The sequence below is a fragment of the Musca domestica genome, unplaced genomic scaffold (assembly GCF_030504385.1).
Source record: "Musca domestica strain aabys unplaced genomic scaffold, Musca_domestica.polishedcontigs.V.1.1 46, whole genome shotgun sequence".
Lineage (NCBI taxonomy): Eukaryota > Metazoa > Arthropoda > Insecta > Diptera > Muscidae > Musca > Musca domestica.
This window is the reverse complement of record NW_026712336.1, coordinates 1,297,509-1,315,450: the sequence shown is the minus strand read 5'-3', so window position 1 is coordinate 1,315,450 and position 17,942 is coordinate 1,297,509. Positions and strand designations below refer to the sequence as shown.

The following is a 17,942-nucleotide window of genomic DNA, read 5'->3' as shown; positions in this document are numbered from 1 at the left end:
TTTATTTCTTAATATATTTTTCCTCTTTATAATAGTGATCACAAATTATAGCTAAAAACCCCGAAATGTCAATATTAAAGGAGTTATGGCCAGTTTGAAGTATGCCATTTTTCCTCTTTTTAATAGTGATCACAAATTATAGCTAAAAACCCCGAAATGTCAATATTAAAGGAGTTATGGCCATTTTAAAGTATGCAATTTTTCCTCTTTAAAAAACTGATCACAAGTTATAGCTAAAAACCCCGAAGTGTCAATATTAAAGGAGTTATGGCAGTTTTAAAATATTCATTAACCCAAACGCACACCAGTAAAAAAAACTTTCCATTTTTTGTTTTATTTCTTAATATATTTATTTTTGTTATTGTTTTGTTGATTTTCATTCTTTTGCATTACATCGAGAGTTTATTTGATTCATTACATGAATATGTATTCTATTTTTGCTGTATTTTCTGTGTTGGTTTCTTTCAAGATTTCTTATTTAATACAATACAATGTATACATTTATGTGTATAATTAATCTGTGTATATATGTATTATTAAGTTGCTTGTTATTTAAATTTAATGTAATTTTTCTTCCTTTCATTTGAGTTGAATATCTTTAATGTTATTTTTTTTCAAAACATTTTGTTGCAATCATCTAAAAAGTAACGATGTTTTCTTTTCTTTTGATTGGTTTATTTGAAAATTGTGATGAATTTCAAGTTTTTTTTTCTTCAACTACAACAACTGAATACCTTTGCTAATTTGCCTTTTGTATATATTTTCTTTTTATTATATCATTCATCAGAAAACAAAATCTTTATTGTTAAATTTATTTTTATTAAAAAAATGGTTTACACACAAAATTGTTTGCAGATCACCAAAAGTTTACAATAATTCCCACATATCGTTTTTTAATTTGTGCCGAAATATATGAATCCAAATATTCGGCACGTTTGTAACAAGAAAAGAATAGAGTAATGATAGAGATTGTTGTAAATATCAAGAGATTTGTTGATGGGGGCTAAAGAAATTTTGAAGACTCGGAAGAGGTTGATGTTAAAGTTGCCTCTGATTCAAATCAATCATGTATATTCAAGTGACCAATATTAATCGGACTAATAATATGTCCTATGTTATCTCATGAAATTCCGAGATGGCTCAAAATCATCAATTGATTAAATTTTCCAAAGGATGATCATTCATTCTACCAATAAGCAAAATTGAGAAGGAAAAGTAAATTGTGATGTTGGCAACGCGAATGATGATCACTGTTGTGAGCAGCGCCTCTATATATTTTTCACATTAACTATTTTTCCATTATGCATTTTGTCCAGTCTTTACCATTTTATGTCTTTGTATTTGAAAAACGTTCGTGTTATGATGCAATTTAAGTGACTCAAATATGTGTGTGTAGAATGTCTGTGGAGCAACATAGAAGTCTGAAAATACAATCCAGAATGGGCAATTTCAGCAATTTTGCTTGGCCGCCTTTGTTAAGTTATTGGCATAGAATGCAGAAATAATTTAAAAACGATAACTATTGGAAATATGGCATAAATTAATGTTTTTCGAAATTTATCAATCAAAATTGCTGAATATATCAAAATTGCTGAATATATATAGAACAAAATTGCTTTTCGTTGGAAATATTTTAATTTCTTTGCAAACTCCCTTTAATTTTGCACAGGGAGTTTTTGTTTTTGAAAGAAATTACAATTTTAAGATTTTATTCAAATACAGAGATATTGTGTATCGAATTGGCAGCTAAAAACTCCACATATAGCCCATAAATACAAATCACATCATTACCGTATTTCAATTTCTTGTTAAGTTGGTTTTGTTGGAGGATATCTTCAGGTCCTTAAATAACTAATTTGTTTATTTTAATATTATTTTAATATGAATATTTTGAATCCATTTGATCATTCTTTGTTTGTTATTCTTAATGTTTAATAAATTGAATGTGTAATTAATTTTACTTATAAATAAAATATGGTTTGCTTTGTTTTCATGTGTTTGTTTTTTAAATATTATTCCCGGCATTTGAAAATAATTACAATCATGTATAGTAAAATATTCGTTTTGGAATATGCTGATTTTTCATATTAACAATTCCTTTTTTTAGATGTAAATATTTATGTTATGTATATAATTTGAGTGATTATTTGTTGTTATTTTTGTAATCTAATTTAACATATTTTGCTAGTACAATCTAATTATAAGCATTTTAATTGTTTTGTTAATTGATAATGAGACCGATAAGTTTCTTTGAAGTTTGGGGAGTTGCTCTTAAACATTCTCAAATGGAAAATGGGAAATTAATAGGATTTTTGCCAGGGAAAAGATTATTAGTCTCAAAAAAATAAGTAAGTCTGACATTGGATATTTGAAGTATTTAATTGAAAACTTAAAGTATATGGGAGAAAGGTGCAAGAAAAGATATATTGATCGTTCGCTTTCAATGATATTTTCCCATAAAAAGAAATATATTCTATTGGCTTTATTTTTTCAGTACAATATTACCAATTGCAAAAATATCTTTTTAATTCCCTTCCAATGAGAATGCCATAAGAATATAGTTTTAATTGCGCATCACAAATTCAAATTAATTTGATTATAAAAAAACAATAAGATATAATATAATTTATATATTTGGGATTAACATGTGTACATCTAAGACTGTTTTTTTTTTCAAATGTGAGAGAAACAAGGAGGCTGATATATTTTTAAGCGGAAAACTCAGGTGGAAGTTGACAAATTTAATTTGGAGTGTCTTAATTTCATATTTAGTTTGGCTAAAGAATGATTCTTATCTATATTTTCTCATTGCTTCAAATAAAATATTTATATACTTGGATTTTTAAAAGTAAATAATTCGTTTCAAATTTAAATATTTATTTTGCATTGCATAGGAAGTGTCTTTAAGCATGGTTAACCCTTTTATTTGATCTTTAAATATCCAATACGAATTCCCTTTGAAAGAAAGAATACAACTTGTAGAGCATTTAAGATTTTGTTAGAATTTTAAAATTTTTTTCTTTCTTTTCTCGCAATTATAAACAATCCAAAACCTGGAAGAATCTACAAGTTTTGCAATTTTTTCCGATATCATAAGAGAAACATCGGTTAACGTAACAAACATTTTTACACTCTTGCAGTTTTGGAAAAGAGCAATAATTGCTGAAGTAAAGGACTTGATAACTGGCAATACTCCTTTCTGTAAATGGAAAATCTACAGGAAGTCCTGCATGAAGCCGATTTGTGATAAAGAAGGAGCCTTCAACAAATAATACGAAAGTGAACTCGAGTTCAAGGAGTTCAAGGAGTATTTTGTAAAATAATTAAAAAGTTAAAAAAATTAAAAACAATACAAGGAATGATTGTTTCTATTTCGATTCCACTTTCGCCTCGTCATAGAGAAACAGGCCTTTAATTCGATCCATCTGACCGCTAGGGTAGTGGAGTTTTCACTTCACGCTCACTGTCTGCATGGTGAAAGGGTAAAGAGAAAACTTTACTTCCCTAGAGGCCAGATGGATCCATTTAAAGATCTGTTTCTCTATGACGAGAATGCAAGAAACTAACCCCAGTTTGTTGGAATGCAGACAACAATTCCAATCAGACTTCCGAAAAATATTGCTAAAATTCGCCAGTAAAGAGCAAAACTCGCTCAAGTCGAGCAGCAGTAATCCTGGGCAAACCCCATTTCTCGGTTTCAATCGAAAACGACCAGATTTTCCGAGCACTCTGTTAGTTTTTATCATATTCGATTTCACTCTTAGAGCAAACTCTCATTCTATTTTTTCAAACAAGAGTGACTCGGAAGAGCTCTCCACACACAAAACAAAAAGAGTGAAGAGTAAAATAAAATAAACTCCGTAAAAAAACTGCCACTCTTCGAGCAAGTTTCACTCCGGAGTGAAAATTGGCAAATTTGTGCTCTGATTCCAATAAAGAAGAGAATTCTGTAGGGAAATCGGTCAAACACTCTGTATATACTCTGAGAATAGTAAATGGGATAAGCTGGTATTTTAATTCAGTTTGCCATCGATATATGTCCTTCCTCTCCGTCCTAAACTTTGGAAAGGCTGGCATAATCACGTACAAGAGCAGTCTTATTTCAGACAGTACTTCGACCGTTGGATCATGGATGTAAGAACTGAAAGCAGCTGGTCTATTCTATAAGGCGATGAATGACTTGACACTCACACAAACAAGCTAATTTTATAAGAAAAAATGTCTGGAACCCACAAAATACCAAAAATTATTGCAACTATAATAATAGGGATTCAACAAGTTTTTATCCATTGAAATGTTCGGGGCTGGTGTGTCGAAACCTGAACCAATATTGCCAATTTTCGAAAGAACCAATTAAAGTACAATGCCGGGTGTTGAGTATCTGACAAAAGTTCTCAACCTGTCGATAGTCACCCACATCGTTCAGAAGCCAACCTTGTACGCCATATCCACACATATTAGTCCAAGACTCAATCAGGACAGGCCACCATAACAGCCAATGGTCGCTCTCCGCTCGTTTTAATCAAGTAAGCGCTTCGCCAGGAATGGGCCAAAATACCGCAAAACCACTTTCGGGCAGCGTGTGGCGGTTTCATTGGCCGTTTGAAGCCATAATTAGTGTCGAATGGTGACCAATTCGAACCAGTCTGAGCTTATTCTAAAATATGATGCTATTTCCGACATTTTTTGCTTTCATTCAATAAAATTGAAAAAAAAAAATGTAAAAATTATAGCGTTTGACTTTGTTGCAGTTTTTTTTATCTCACCCTGTATCTGGGAAAGAGATGCTTAGTTATTGGAAATTGGAAGTTGAAAAGAGCACTTTTTGCCGATAATTAAAGGGTAAGCTTTCCCAACAATTTAATAATTTTATATAATTTTTTTCTTACACGAATATTGAGGTGGGTATAAGCCTAGTACACATTGTGTTCCTTCTTTGGCCTTACAGATTTAAAAAAAATATGGAGTATACGAATGAGTAGGCAATTGGATGAACACTAGCGAATTGTTGGTAAATAATGTGTTGTAGTTTTTATCACAAATTGAGTGTTGTTATTGTTTTATGAAGCTTTGTTTTGATGCCTGGATTTTTTTTTATTTGATTCCTTTTTTCGAATTCAATTGAGTTATTTATGGAAAAAAATTGTACGGAATTTTACAAGTTTATCGGTCACTTTTTGAGTTGACTTTTCTTGTGCTAAGGGGCAAAGATCATATTATTGAAGATTTTGGTAATTTCTCTTTCAAGGCATGTCTACGGATCTATGTGTGTGTATCTTCTATTTTTTAGGTAAACAAAAAATATTAAAAAATTAATTAGTTTAACGAAAAAAATGGTTATATAATATTTTTTATCAAATTGTTTTGATATCGTTTCAATTAAATTTCATCATAAATATAATCACATAATGGTGGGGGGAAAGTACATGGATAGAGTGACTAAAATCTATAAAAAAAAACACTAATTGTACAAATATATCTGTCACTTTTTTTTGGTTTGCCTTTTTGTGGCAAAGATCATATATTATTCATGATATTATTTATTTCTCTTTTATAATGATCTATGTGTAGCTTATATTTAATGTATTTTTTAGTTTTCCGCATTCGTTTCTTTTGGATAAGTTTTGTTTTTATGCTAATTGTTGTTGTTGTGGGTTGCCAACAATTTAGCTGTTACATTACAATAAGAATCATCTATAATAAATTTAAATAAAAAAAGTCCCTTGTGTAGTGCTGTTTGTTTTTTTTTTTTTTTCGTGTTTTGTTTTCTTTAGAAAATATTTTTTTTGTATTAAATTATAATTAAAATAGAAAGTAAGTAAACTGACATCATTAAAAAAAAAAAGTAAAATAATGAAAAATGGTTTTTGCATTTAATGGCTGCTTAAGAGTAGTAAATGTAATGTCGAAGTAGTGACAGTAGTAACATGCATGTCGAAGTAGTGACAATTGCTCAAGTATTTATTTATTTGTTAAGTTTGGCGAGAATATCGAACCACTCAATTTTTGTTAATTTTGAATAGGCTTGTTTAGGATTCAATTTTACTCAAAAATATTATTCCTTTCCAAAAACTCTACAATTGTATAATTTGCTAGAGTGTGGAAGTCGGGTTTTAGAAGATCCATGGATTCCTTTACCTACAAGGATTTTGAAAAAAAAAAAAAAAAATACAGGGTGAGATGAAAAAACTGCAACCACCTTCAGACTTCTGTCATTTCTAAGCCACTCGTCCGACAGCTGTTAAAATTATTTCAGTGACAGCTAATTATATTGTTTACAAGCGTACCAAAGCATTTTGGTGAGAATTCCCCAGAAAAAAATTTATTTGTATTTGGCTGGAAAACCACAAGTGGCTGTGGCTATGGCTAGAGCACTCCAGCATTTAAATGTAAATAAATCTTTTGTGTCTGGTACTATCGCTCGTTACCGTGGTAGCGTAGACCGACGTCAAGGAAATTTACGGAAAAAACGAAGCGACTTGATCGAAACCCGCGTCGCAGAGGTCGAAAAATGGCTCGTGAGCTGAACATATCGCAATATTCTAATGAAAAATGAGCTCAGGGTAAAGCCATTGAAATTCCAAAAATGCAAGAACTTACACTGCAACGAAAAGAAAATAGACTTAAAAGTCTTTAGTTGCTTCGCTTGGCCGAAATTGGTTTTCTCCGATGAGAAAACATTCGTTGTCCTTCGGTTGGCCACCAGAACTCAAGCGCCGGCCATGGGGATGGTGTGGACCGCAATAACAGCCGCTCCGCTTGTATTAATCGACCGTGGCAACAGAATAAATGCCGAATATTATCGCGAAAATATTCTGGAGGGTATATTAAAGACTTGGGCACGCAAACGTTTTGGCCGCGGACCTTGGACATTCCAACAGGACTCAGCAGCATTGCACTCAGCACGCGCCACCCAAGAATGGTTACAAAATTAGGTTCCTCGCTTCATTTCCAGCACACAATGGCCACCAAAATCTCAGGATACCAATCCGTTGGACTATTGTGTCTGGAGTATTTTGGAAAGCAAGGTTTGCACTAAAAAATACCAAAGTGTCGATCACCTCAAGCAAGCGCTTCACCGGGAATGGACCAAAATACATTCGGGCAGCGTGTGACGCTTTCATTGGCCGTTTGAAGGTCAAAATTCGTGCCAAAGGTGACCGATTCGAACATATCTTAACTTATTCTAAAAATTTGATGCTATTTCCGAATGTAAAACTTATAGCGTTTGACTTTGTTGCAGTTTTTTTATCTCACCCTGTATATGAAACTCATACAGGATGGGTGGGTGTGTTTTTCCAATTTTTGTTGAATTTTACTCAAAGTAATTCAAAACTATGAAAACCCCATTTGGAGTGGTGGTCTTCTTTCTTATTTTTTTACGAAATTTTCCGCGAATAACTCTCAATCTTCTGAACATCAAATATTGAGCTTGTCGTCTGCCTTTTATACTACAGGCACATGCATGTTTCAGTTGAAAACAACAAAAAGGACATATATTCAAAACATATAAATACATGTATTTTGTTTATTTTCTTTGTTTAGTACAATATATATATTATTTAAAATAATAAAATCAAATGTTAACTTGAACTGTGTCCTTGTTTTTTCTTTTTGTTTACTTTTGTTTTGTTAAGTTTTAAATTATTTTTTGTATTTTTGTGTTGGTGTGTGTGTTATCTTAGGTAAATAATTAAAATTAAATTGTAATTAGCATTACATACACTATTAGCTTGCATTCATTTGTATTATCATTGTTATTAAAAAAAAAAAGATAGAGAGAATATTTTAATAAAATTTGAAATAAAAATGATATTGAACCCGTACACCATTAAAAAAATATCATGTATATATTTTATAGAAATTGTTTGCCTTGCTTAACTTAAATTTACATATATAGATTAACTTAAAACAATGTGTGTCATATACTAATACGAGGCATTGTATAACAAAAATTGTATTTTATTGAGTAGAAGAACTTCAAGAAGAATATGGCATTGTGGATAATGATGCTAATGATGATCATATTGTGTGGAAGGTAAGTGGAAGAAATAAAATATTTGTAATATGTTATATGCACTAGTGAATTATTGAGTGAATATTTTGTGTTGCTTTAAGACGGATCGACAAAAGACTATATACTATGGAAACCAGAAAATTTCAATTTAATAACAATTCAAAACGACATTTTGGTTCCCATCACATATTTGTATTTTTTCTTTAGTACAGGCACTTAGAACTAAATAAAAAGCATTTAAAAGCCTTTAGAACTATTACGAAAGTTGCTTGAAATCAAAAGGGTTGGGGTGAGGAGTTTTAATATAACTTGACAACGATTCGAAAAGGTTTGAAGAATAACTATGACATTTAATCAAATTAGAGTGCAATCTTCACTTCAAGAACAAACTATATATGCATAAGAAATATTTTCCATAACGAATACTTTTGCCTAACAGCAGTGTTACCAATCGTTCTTTGCTATTTTAAGGGTTGTACGTGAGCAATTTTCGGACAACTTTTCTATAGAAAATGTGGTTATCGAACTACTTTTCTATTTAAAAATGTGGTTATCGAACTACTTTTCTATAGAAAATGTGGTTATCGAACTACTTTTCTATAGAAAATGTGGTTATCGAACTACTTTTCTATAGAAAATGTGGTTATCGGACAACTTTTCTACAGAAAATGTTGTTATCGGACAACTTTTCTATAGAAAATACTATTATCGGATAACTTTTCTGCAGAAAACGCTATTATAGGACAAATTTTTTGCAGAAAATGCTATTATCTTAAAAAAAGATTGTTATCTAACAAAATTTCTAAAGGAAAGCTTGTTATCGATAACTTTCCTAAAGAAAAGTTGGTTATCAAACAGCTTTTCTAATGAAAAGGTTGTTGTCGAACAATTTTTCTAAAGAAAAGGTTGTTATCGAAAAACATTTCTAAAACAAAGGTTGTTATCGAACATCTTTCCTAAAGAAAAGGTTGTTATCGAACAATTTTTCCAAAGGAAAGGTAGTTATCGAACAATTTTTCTAAAGGAAAAGTTGTCATCGAACAACTTTCGTAAAGAAAAGTTTGTTATCGCACAACTTTCATAAGGAAAAGGTTGTCATCGAACAACTTTCCTAAAGAAAAGGTTGCCATCAAACAACTCTCCTAAAGAAAAGTTTGTTATCGAACAACTTTCCTAAAGAAAAAGATGTTATAGAACAACATTCTGTGAAAAACTTTTTTAACTAACATCTTTTCTAAGGGAAAGCTTTTAATAGAAAATTGTATCGAAAAAAGGTTCTAGTGGAAAAACTTTTCATTTGGAAATTTGTTGTTTTTTGTTTGTTGTCTTTCCTTTTGAAAAGAAAACAGCTTTACAATATCCTAAAACTGATGGCTCGCCTGCACAAACCTGATATTATGTGAAGATTCTGGATTTTAGTTTTATTCTCTTTATATTAGATGGTGGCCTACTGGATGATGGATGCAATGGAATTTTCGTCCCAAAAATATATTTTTAAAAAAATATATAATAAAAAAACAAAATTGTCTAAATAAAAGCTTTGGTTGTAAGTAATAAAAATGATATTTAAAGGGAAAGGCAATTTTTATAATTTCAAAAACAACAGTTAAACCTACAAGATTGATTTGTTTTGCCATTTCGTTTTCATTATATTTATTATAATGTTGATCCCTTTTCATTAAATTATGTCAAATGTTTTCACATGTATTGTTCTGTGTGTGCATTTTTTTAATTTATTGTTTAGATAGTCCAGATATTGCATAGAATTGCAAGATTCAATGAAAACCATTTTCTCCTTCATTAAAGTATACTTTATGTCAATATTCAGCAAATCCGTATTTTTTTTAATTTCTTATCAATTTTTCCGTATTTTTTATTCTTTTAAAAGCTAGTTGTTTTGTTTTTTATAAAATAAACATAAAACTTAGTCTAGGGGAAATTATAAATAGTTTCTTTGTATTTTTTCCTACTATGTTTTTGTTTGTTTGTTTCATTAAAATAAATGAATTTTTAAGTTTAACTATTATCTATATGTATATATCATATGTCACCAAAAGAAAGAAGATATTTTTCAATTAGTTGCATTTTTTGCTCTCACATGATTGATAATTGTTACATTGTTTTTGTGTTAACTTTTTCCAAAAAAAAAAAAATGCTTTGATTTGTGTTCCTTTTGCTAGTTGTTTGCTTTCTTTTCTTAATAGAAGATTTTGTAATTGGAAAATGTTCGTAGTTTGTTTCTTATTTTTTGGTTTTGGCATTTTGTTCTTTCATAAGAGGGGGTAATAGGTGTATTTATTTGAGAAGGGGAGAGAGACTGGAGAGTTTTTTTATTGCTCTCCACCATTTGCTTTGCTAAGGGAGGAGCTCTTACTTTAGAATTTAAAATAAAATGAATATGTGAAATCAATTTAGGCAAAGTACATAACCTTTTTGGTATCTGCATGTACAGTAATGGCCCTAGCCATTGCTCCAGGTGTACGATCCTCAGAGCAGCCACTTTGGTGGGAACCTTCACCAGAATCGTGTTCCTTTTCAACCAAATGATATCTAAAAAAATAAAAAAATATTAATTCAATGTCTATCATGATCAGAATTTCAACCACCCTTAGTGGATTTCATAATAAGAAGTCAAAAGTCCCTTTTCTGTTTCTTCTAATGGTTATTCTTATTGAAGATCTATAGTCTCTTTTCAGAGGTGCAAATGGACTATTAATAGAATTCCACTGGGTCTACCATTAGAATCTCCTCAAAAACCCCCATTCAGATGATCTTACCTTGCTCTGAAAGCTACCAAATGAGCATAATAGGCTGGGGCTGGTATAGAAACAGAACGGGTACAACGGACATAGGTGTGACACAATTGATATGTTAGACATTGTAGTTCATCAGAATCGAAGTGATTGTCATCCCATAGAACATGATAATGAGAAGGTCGACTGGTACCCTGAAACATACAAAAAATAGGCAAGGATTTTAGAATGTTGTCAAAAACGTTTTTTTTTTTTTTTTTTCTCGCACTTACCTGAATACCTTGATGGCTGCACAAATAGAAATCAAACTCGGTTGGATGTGTTATGCCCACATCGACCGTTGTACCCGCCGGTATATTACCCGATTTACCACTTTGCTCTTTCTTCTCAGCACAAAATAGTCTTGTATGATGTCTTTTTTGTACAACAATAAATGTAATACCTGGACGGTATTCAGCCTCTAGTTTAATGCACGCCTCACGTATCGCTGTCAATTCATGTTGCAGTACATGGGGGAACTGTCCTTCGGAAACACCATCGCGATATAGAATGATACGATGTGGCTTATAGCCACCAGTCGATTTGTAAAACATTATCAGCAATTCACGGACCATACTGGAAAGTTCTTGTATGATTTCTTGACGATGTTGTTGGACACGTACTGTGGCCGCATAACGCGATGGATGGGCATCCATCGAACCGACGACGGCGGCAATTGATGGTTTCTTATTATCACCAGCCGGTGGATGGGTGACGTCGGCGCCTAAGAAAATAACGGGTTCATTGAATACCTTTGGCCGAATCGAGGGTACCAGAATGGAATTGATGCCACCCAATTTAACGTTGATTTTGAGACAAAGATTCGACAAAGTCTGTGGTGACGTTTTGTTGACATTCTTGGCCTGAACGCATTGTGTTGCCATACCCAAAACGGTATCACCGACACGCTTTACCTCAGCTGCAATTAAAACGAAAATCAAGATTAAAATTCCATTGAATTGATGGGGGGTGTTAAAGACCTACCATAAACTGGTGTCTTGCCCGGCAATACCACAACCACCAATTGTAGACTGGCAAATGATTGTTTTAAGTATTTAAACATTGGTTCCACTTGATCCGGTCCAGTGGCATATTTACAGAAACATGGTTGTCCAATTATTGGCATACCAGCATCATTAGATATCTTTTGCAATTGCTGGGTAAAATTGCGTAGAGCATCTTCTCTCACGGTACGTTGGGGAGCAAAACAGGCAATGGCCCAAACTCTGATCTCAACACCGGTAAAGAATTGCTTGCCACGCATATCCCAAACACCTTGATTGGGCGAAGCTAAGGACACCTTGTTTTGTGGTGGGAAAAGTTGCTACGAATGAAGAAAACATAAACAATAGTTTGGAGTTTAAAATGTGGCCATACTAACCTGTCCCGTCATGCTGGATACGCGACCGCCATATTGCAGTTTGGGTGGCGGCAAAACACGGCCTCTAACTTCCATCATGGAGTTAGAAATTGTCAGACCAAATTCCTGAACATATGAATCGTTATTGAAATCGGCTCTCTTAACTAAATTATTGATTTCACGTTCACGATCGGGAGCTGATCGTGCGGTTGCCTTGATCATCGTTGACGTTTGCATGTCGGTGAGTTTTTTAATACACCTCTGGCCGGCAACAATGTGACAAACTTCCAATGGCAAATAGGTGTGTTTGTGTTCCTGGCCCACCTGCAGACATGGCAAATGGGGGAAACGTAGTTTCATGCGATATTTATCGAGGAAATACTTGGCCACAGTACATTCGACCGTTTGGCCGTTTTCAAGTTGTAGAGGGAATCTAAGGATAACAAAGAAAACGATAGAAAATGTACACAGAATTGAATGTTGTTTGAATAAACTTACGATTGCATTTGAGCTGGCCTTCTTGTGACATTACAGACACGATATTTGCGTCGCATTTGTCCACAATGGGTAATTTCGATTTTCAAACCTTTGATTTCTTTTGTAAACTTGACACGTTGCGAATCGGTGAGGGGTTTGCGTTGCTCATTAATATCCCTGATATCAAGGACCTCGCACATGAAATCAATAACTGGCTGGGATTTATAGAAAGCAGTGGCCGAAACTGTAATTTAAAAGAAAAAATAATTACTTTATGTTTTTTGGGGATATTTGTCTCGTTTTACGTACCATCAATGTTTAGCATCATTTTCCATTGGGATGGTCGGACACTTTGATGGAAACCAAACCATACCTCACGACCACCACCAAGTGGATGGTAGTAGCCATCCGGAGAGCTGAAGAAACTTCTACCCACCGGTGTATATGTCATACTGGGTAAATGTCTCATGACCACATCCAATGCCAAAATGGCATCATATGGTATTTGTCGTGTTCGGCCTTCCAAAGCCTCTTCCAAATTGAATAACGATACTTGAGCCATCCATTTTATGGTCACACGGAATATACGATCTTTGCCCTCACCCGGCAATGTTACCTCCAATTCCAAGCGATCATTACCAATTGGCAGGGGATCACGGGTGTACAAGTTGTTGCGGCCATCAAAGACAGGTTTTATAACACCAAATATTTTACCGTAAGCCGATACCATGGTCTCGATAATTTCACGATTCACCTTGCGTGGACACTTGTCCGGCTGGATGTTAATGTCATAGTGATGGACATAGCCACGTGGCATGCTAACTTGAAAATGATTGGCTCGCAGTACAATGGGCCGACCTTCGCGGCCCAAATTCGGACGGCGAGGACATGTAAAGACAGGCAGTTCAGGTTGAGTGGGAGTGGCAGCCGCCGCAGCTGTTGCTGGCGTAACAGTCGATGAAGCACCTAATGCCGAGTCAACAGCTGCCTGGGTGGATGAGGCTCCACCGACGGCCCCACCCACAGCAACAATAGAAGCACTTGGGCTAGTTACAGCGGTGGGATTCACAGATGAACCAGGTGCTGGTGGTGCTACAAAATAGAATGAAAGAACGCAAAATTAAATTAATATCATTATCAAATATATAGAGATTGTGGAACATAAGCTTAAAACGATAACTACATTTAATGAAAAAAAAACGAATAACATGCAACAACTACTACAAATCGTTCGGAGGAGAAGCTATTAATCCCAAGAGGATATGGCATGTTTTTAACATTTATATAGACACCCTAAAGGTGTTTTGTAAACCAAAGACCCTCATCAGATCTAGATCTTTGTTCGGAATACTTTAGATGGGGTCCTCTGGAGATGGTGTCTTCTATAGATGGAAGAGTCTAGTGAGATCTTCTATCGATTAAAGGTCCTCATGGGCTCTTTCATAAATATAAGAGCCTCGTAGGCTCTTTAAGGGTTATTAAGGGTATTAAGGGTTTCCATAAACAGATGATTCTTTTGGCATCTGTTATAGATATGAGGAGATTTGTGAGACCTTTTATAAATACAGGGTGGGTTGAAAAAACTACAACCAACTTCAGACTGCTATCATTTCTAAGCCACTCGTCCGACAGCTGTTAGAATTATTCCAGTGACAGCTCATTATATTCTTTAAAAGCGTACAAAAGCATTTTGGTGAGAATTTTCCAGAAAAAGAGTTATTCGTGATGGAATTCAAGCGTGATAAGTGGCTATCGTTAGAGCACTCCAGCATTTAATTGTAAATAAATATTTTGTGTCTCGTACCATCGCTCGTTACCGTACCGCTCGATACTGGTAGCGTAGCCCGACGTCTAGGAAGTGGACGGAAGAAAACAGCAACATCAGCAGAAATGGTTCGAAAAGTAAGGAAGCGGCTTGATCGAAATCCGCGTCGCAGTGGCCGAAAAATGGCTCGTGGTGAGCTGAACATATCGCAAGGGTTCCATTCGGAATATTGAAAAATGAGCTCGGGGTAAAGCCATTAAAATTCCAAAAAGTGGACCGCAACAGAAAGAAAATAGACTCTAAAGAGCTAAAGAGTTGCTTCGCTTGGCCGAAAGTAGTAAATTTTGGTTTTCTCCGATGAGAAAACATTCGTTTTCCAGCAGTTTGTAAACAAACTAAATGATCGTGTTTACTTGCCGAAGGGTCAGCTGAAAAGCACCAGAACTCAAGCGCCGGCCATGGTGATGTTGTGGGCCGCCATAACAGCCGATGGTCGCTCTCCGCCGCATTAATCGACCGTGACATCATAATAAATGCCGAATATTATCGCGAAATCGCTTCATTTCAAGCAGACAATGGCCACCGAAATCTCCGGATACCAATCCGTTGGACTATTGTTTCTGGATTATTTTAGAAAGCAAGGTTGGCACTAAAATACCAAAGTGTCAATAACCTCAGCAAGCAAGCGCTTCGCCGGAAATGGGCCAAAATACCGCAGAGCAACATTCGGGCAGCGTGTGACAGTTTCATTGGCCGTTTAAAGGCCATAATTCGTGCCACAGGTCACCAAAATCTCCGGATACCAATCCGTTTGGCTATTTTGTCCGAAGTATTTTGGAAAGCAAGGCTTTAACTCATTAAATTTAAAATAAAAATGTAAAAATTATGGCGTTTGGCTTTGTTGCAGTTTTTTTATCTCACCCTCCATAGGGAGAATCGTGAGGCCTTCTATACATATAGAATTATTGTTAGAAAGACCCTTACGGAGTTTTCTATAGGGAGAATACTCTTACGAGATATTATATAGTTACAAGAATGTGAAATGTAAAAAGGAATGCTGCAGCATTTCGGAAGAAAGTTCTTAAAAATATCAGCACAGTGACCAAAAAGGAAAAGCTGGTTTGGCCACACATTCATTATTCATTTCTTCCTACAACCCTGAAAAGCTATTAGTTTTCAAAATATTTTTTGATGTAAATATTATTTAAACTACGATTAACTACAAAGTCTGCGAATGCAAGAATGGATTAGTTAGCAGCTAGGTTAGTTGTATTATACAGGAAAAACTTTGAATTTTAAAACGAAAACAACAAAACTAATAACAAAAAAGAAAAAAAAAACGTTGATTAGTGGGTTAATGAAATGACTAGACAAATCAAAGGTGGCGCTGAACAGGAATTGGACAGACAATATCAAAGGAAACTTTATTTTCTGATTCGTATTTTTAATTTCAAAGCCATATCATAAGATTTTCAAATTTGAAATGAAAAGATCTGGCCAAAAAAAAAAAAATCAATTTTTATTTTAACGTTTCATTTTTTTTAAATTTCCTTTCATGAAAATATTCGAATCTGCGAATACTGTGGTAGTCTTTAACTTCCATTTGATATTGCCTTCAAAGTAGTCCCAGCCTTTGTTTGTTAACATTCTATTAAGGATACAACTCAAATGATTTCAACAATAATTATTAACAATTTTGATTTTTCATTTTGAAAAACAAAACAAATTAGGATATTCAAATTGGATAATTTACATGTGAGTGTATCGAAGCTAGTCTGCTGTTGAGACGGGCTCTGAGGCCTTGTGTGCGTGGGAGTAGTCCATTGTGTTTCTATAATTGAGAAATAAAATGAGAAAATTATAAAATAAAAAAAATAAAAAAAAACAAAACAAAACAAAAATAAAAACAATAACCAATTAAAAAATAAAAAACAAAAATAAATAAAAATCATAAAAAAAACCCAATATGTTATGGTTGATTAGACATGTGGGTGCATATGGGAATGGAGAAAAAATATGGTGATTAATGGTTAAACATTTATGAAATCCTTGGTTAATTCTAGAGACAACCAAAAATGTAGGGGGAAACAAAAAGACCAGCTCAAAACTTGTGCAATACAATTTCGTAGAACTTTATAACCCTTCTTTACAACTTTCACTTTGTTTTCATACAGAAATTCAAAATTCAGTCAAATAAGCTATGGATTGTCACAATGGGATTTCGGGGTTCTTAGAAAAAGAAAATCATGAGGATCATTTTCATACTCCAGTCCTGTAAGCCCTTTTCGCACAGGTCTCGCTAACATTGGTTAAATCTCCCAAAATTCCAAAGTGGACCGCATGCATCTACGTTCTTTAATTAGTCTTAATTAGGAAATCTATGATTCTGTTAAGAACGCGAAATCAGCGAACTGACAGAATGACTTGGAACTTGGAATATACAAAAGTTATTCGTGATGGAATTCAAGCGTGATAGTGTGATTTTTTTATATTTGGCTGAAAATCCCACAATTAGCTATCGTTAGAGCACTCCAGCATTTAAAAGTGAATAAATCTTTTGTGTCTCGTACCATCGCTCGTTACCGTGATACTGATAGCGTAGCCGAACGTCAAGGAAGTGGACGGAAGGAAACAGCAACATCGGCAGAATTGGTTTGAAAAGCAAAGAAGCGACTTGATCGGAACCCGGGTCGCAGTGGCCGAAAAATGGCTCGTGAGCTGAACATATCGCAATATTCCATCCGGCAAATATTGAAAAATGAGCTCGGGGTAATGCCATTGAAATACAAAAAAGACTCAAAAGAGCTAAACGTTGCTTCGCCAAAGGTGACCAATTCGAACAAAACTAAACTTATTCTAAAATTTGATGCTATTTCCGACATTTGTTGCTTTCATTCAATGAAATTAAAAAAAATGTAGAATTTAAATTAAATATTCTACAATAAATATCTTAGGCTGGCGGACATTAGAAATACATCAGGCTGTTGTTTTCGCTTCTCTTTGTGGTTTTTGAGGGTTCGTCAGCACACGCCCGAATATGGGATATATGTGTCCTTAAACTCATCTTGGCATACAAAAAATGCCAAATGGAAAGAAAAATTTGATATATATCTTTTTTAGTCGCGCCAAAGCTTTGAATCTTCCATTATAGTTGAATCCTTCTCTTGACACTTCTAAACCTTTCTTTTCCTGATCTAATCGTCATTCAGTTCATATGGATTCAGACCCTATTAAATAGTATGAACAAGGCTCCATGGACTACGTCATTGATGGCATTTTGTATTGTTCCACTAGAAAGACATTTTCAAGAAAGTGTGGTTTTTTCGACTCTACTGCAGAAGTGTAAACTTTGCAAGTCAACCGTCAGGTCAGACATAAAACTAAAGTAATGTTGTTCATTTACATCATTTTCTGTGGCAACAAAAACATTTCTCAAATAACACACTTGTACCATTGGGTATACATCTCTTCATATATGCAGCAAAAAAGTGCTGCCAAGTTTCACATATGAAATGCAATAAATAAGAAAAC

The 17,942-nt window shown here is 34.0% G+C and overlaps 1 protein-coding gene across 2 annotated transcripts in view; it reads right to left on the bottom strand.

The window, feature by feature from the left end:
- Nucleotides 1-604: 604 nt before the first annotated feature.
- Nucleotides 605-17,942, bottom strand: part of LOC101897720 (protein argonaute-2) — a 37,421-nt gene continuing 20,083 nt past the window's right edge. For both annotated transcript variants that reach the window (XM_005175251.4, XM_005175253.4), the window contains 8 exons: nucleotides 16,165-16,242; nucleotides 12,956-13,738; nucleotides 12,668-12,890; nucleotides 12,191-12,602; nucleotides 11,794-12,133; nucleotides 11,043-11,728; nucleotides 10,795-10,964; nucleotides 605-10,567 (listed from right to left, as the gene is read on the bottom strand). In XM_005175251.4, coding sequence (XP_005175308.1) covers nucleotides 10,429-10,567; nucleotides 10,795-10,964; nucleotides 11,043-11,728; nucleotides 11,794-12,133; nucleotides 12,191-12,602; nucleotides 12,668-12,890; nucleotides 12,956-13,738; nucleotides 16,165-16,242 — 2,831 coding nt within the window. In that variant the 3' untranslated portion in view covers nucleotides 605-10,428. The remainder of the gene's footprint in view (nucleotides 10,568-10,794; nucleotides 10,965-11,042; nucleotides 11,729-11,793; nucleotides 12,134-12,190; nucleotides 12,603-12,667; nucleotides 12,891-12,955; nucleotides 13,739-16,164; nucleotides 16,243-17,942) is intronic.